The sequence below is a fragment of the Leptonychotes weddellii genome, chromosome 5 (assembly GCF_054177405.1).
Source record: "Leptonychotes weddellii isolate Sample4059 chromosome 5, ASM5417740v2, whole genome shotgun sequence".
Lineage (NCBI taxonomy): Eukaryota > Metazoa > Chordata > Mammalia > Carnivora > Phocidae > Leptonychotes > Leptonychotes weddellii.
Window position 1 is genome coordinate 100873228 of NC_138373.1, and position 3275 is coordinate 100876502.

At 41.6% G+C, this 3275-nt stretch overlaps 1 protein-coding gene across 1 annotated transcript; it reads right to left on the minus strand.

Moving 5' to 3' along the window:
- Positions 1-641: 641 nt before the first annotated feature.
- Positions 642-1571, minus strand: LOC102747246 (olfactory receptor 5BS1-like). Its single transcript, XM_006729301.2, has one exon. The coding sequence runs from the start codon at positions 1569-1571 to the stop codon at positions 642-644; it is 930 nt and encodes a 309-aa protein (XP_006729364.2).
- Positions 1572-3275: the final 1704 nt, after the last annotated feature.

Below are 3275 nucleotides of genomic sequence, written 5' to 3' on the forward strand. Positions count from 1 at the left end.
GGTTATGGAGGCTGAGAAATCCCATGATCTGCTGCCTGCAAGCTGGTGGCCAAGGAAAGCCAGTGGTATAATTCCAGTCCAAACCAAAAGGCTAAGAACCAGGGGAGTCAGTGGTGTAAGTTCCAACCTGAGTCTGAAGGCCCAAGAACAGGAGCACCAATGTCTGAGGGCAGGAGAACAGATGTTCCATTTCAAGCAGAGAATGCAAATTCACCCTGCCAATGCAGTTTTGTTGTATTTGGGGCCTCAACAGATTGGATGATACCCACCCACATTGGTGAGGGAAATCTTCTTTACTTACATCGATTCAAATTTTTCTGGAAATACCCTCAAAGACACATCCAGAAATAATCAATTTGGCCAGACACCCTGCTCTGCTCCAAATACACTTCACCTGCTATCTTCTCAGATGAAGCCAAGATCCCTCCCTCAGATTAGTTTACAAAGCGCTGCTAGATAGAAGCCAGTACCTCAAACTCTTTCCCCCCAGCACCCATTTTGTTATATTTGCTTTGAAGTCCAGACACATACTTGAATTTAATTGAAATGCAATTTCCCCAAGTGCTCTAGGCCTATAAAAATCTTTCTTCTTTAGAAATAATTTTGTTCTATTTCTTGAGCAGAATCACACAGGTTTTTTTCTACCCTAAGGCACACTTTTTTTGCTTCAGCATCCTCTGCAGAGCTGTCTTCACCTCCTGGTTCTTGAGGCTGTAGATGAGGGGGTTCAGCAAGGATGTGATCACACTGTACTGAATGGAGATCACTCGCTCCAACACTGAGCCTGAGGCGGGGCTGATGTACCTGAATAGAGCTGTCCCATAGAACAAGAGCACCATGGTGAGGTGGGAAGAGCAGGTAGAGAAGGCTTTGGCTTGGCCTTTAGAGGAGTGGATGTTCAGAATGGCAGAAATGATTCTGGAGTAAGAGAAGAGGATCAGAGGAAGTGTCAGCAGCCCTAGAAATGCACATGACACTGCTAGAAGAATCTCGTTGACAATGGGATCAGTACAGGACAGAGGAAAGAGTGGAGGTAGCTCACAGCTGAAATGGGGGATGATGTTGGACTCACAGAAATGTAACTTGTGGATGAAGACGCTATTCATCAAGGAAATCAGAAATCCCACTGTCCAAGCTATGCTCACAATCACAATACAGAGAGGTCTGTTTATGACCATGGTGTAGACCAGAGGGTGGCAGATGGCAGCATAGCGGTCATAGGCCATGGCAGAGAGCAGACAAGCTTCTGTTCCCCCAGAGAGAGTGAAAAAGAAACTCTGAGTGATGCATCCCCACACCGAGATGCTTTTCTTCTGAGATAGGAAGTTCTGTAGCATTTTGGGCACAGTGACTGAGGAGAAACTGAGATCCAGGAAGGATAGGTGTCCAAGGAAGAAGTACATGGGGGTGTGGAGATGAGAATCAACCCTGATCACCAGGATCATCACCAGATTACCCATCAAAGTCAGAAGGTAAATCCCCAGGAACAGCACAAAGAGCATGGTCTGGATCTGGGGGTCACTAGACAATCCCAGAAGGACAAACTCAGTAATTACACTGATATTTTTCATGGTTGCTTAGAGATTCAGTCCCTCAAAAGAAATGAATGATTTTTCCACTTGGTAAGAAATTGATTTGAGTCTTTCTCCGTGAACAGGAGTTTCCTACTCACAGACAATATACCTCCTTACCTATAGACCAAAACAGGAAACTCAGGATAAGGAAGTGTCTTCTCAGATACAATCTCTTCACTTGCCCTTCTTTTCTAACTAGTAGCACTATCTTGTCATGATCTCTATACCTTCACCCTACTTCATCACTCTTTTAATAAAAATATCATGCACATGCAAATCAGGTATGTCCTGGAGTCAAAAGAAGGAAGAAGAGCCCCAGTGGTTAAGCCTGGAAAACCTTTTATGGTTAAAGGCTAGGAGGCCCATGGGCAAGTGATTCCTTCTCAGAATAGTAAGGTCATAGACTCGCAGTGAGGGTGGTGTCATAGTGAACTTTAAAGTCTTTATCTTACACATGATAAGAATGCATTGCCTAAGGTCTCATAGCAAAATGATGTTGAGGTTGGTACTAGACCAGATGTTCCAACTAGTCTGGTATGCTCCCAGTGCACAACACTTGGTTTTGAATTGATTGTTACAAGCTGAGTTTTGTGTGGTTTTCGGGTCATAAACAACTTTGCTAGTAAGGAGTTCACCTAAAATATATTTCAATATTCCTTGGCTCTGATACTCAGACAGTGGCCTCTACAGTTGTGTGTCAGCTGCTACTGAAGTGGAAAAAGAACTAGTCTTAGAGTAGTAACCTTAGTTTGAATTTTAGCTCTAACATTCTAATAGTATCATCTAGTTAAACGTTACTCAGTTTCTTTAAGCCTTACTGTATTCATCTATGAAATTGAGCAAATGAAACAAATACTTTTGTAAACCATATAACTCATAACATGCTGTGCAAAAATCAAATTTTTGTATGTATGAACAAAGATTGATATAGAATACTGAAAAATAGAAAAGATGTCTCTATTGGGTAGTAGGCTTATGGGCCTTTTTTCTTTTAAATAGTTTCTCTAATGTTGTAAAATTTTTTTCCATTGAATACTTCTCTTTTTTGTAAAGAAATGACTTGGAGACTTTCAGGAAACTCTCAGCCTAGCTTTGTTTTCTCCAGAGAGTATGGCAAAGGGAAAACTGGATTGAAGTGAGAGAAAAGCCCCAGGGCAAAGGAAGCTGAACTCCTAAAGAGAAATGGTTTTGTGGTCTCTTCCCCATGACTGCTGGGAATCTCAGTAGTTTTGTTCTGCTTGGGTACATGGGACTGAAACTGATGCCCCCTTGAAATCCCTCATACCTAGGATCCCAGAACACTACCAGGGCTGTGTTTTCTACGTGTGTTGAATGAAATCCTATATATTCTGTTGTAGTGCCTTAGGGACCACTCTAAGTTGAGGGGGTGAGGAATTAGAGGCATCTTTGGGCCCTCACATCCATCTCAATCCATCTCAATCACCTCATCTCTTCTTTCATTTATTTATTATTTATTTATTTATTTATTATTATTATTATTATTTTTTACATAGAAAAGCAATTTATTCCATTATAAGCACTTACACAGTTAGTCATGGAGAGTAACAGGCCTGCTGGTGAAACAGGTCACCCAGAGAAATCTCCTTTGTGCTCTTCATCTGGCTTTGTAGCCAGTAATGCATTCCCATTTAAAATAACAGCCTAACTTTGTGTGTGTGTGTCCAAAACCTGATACATAAA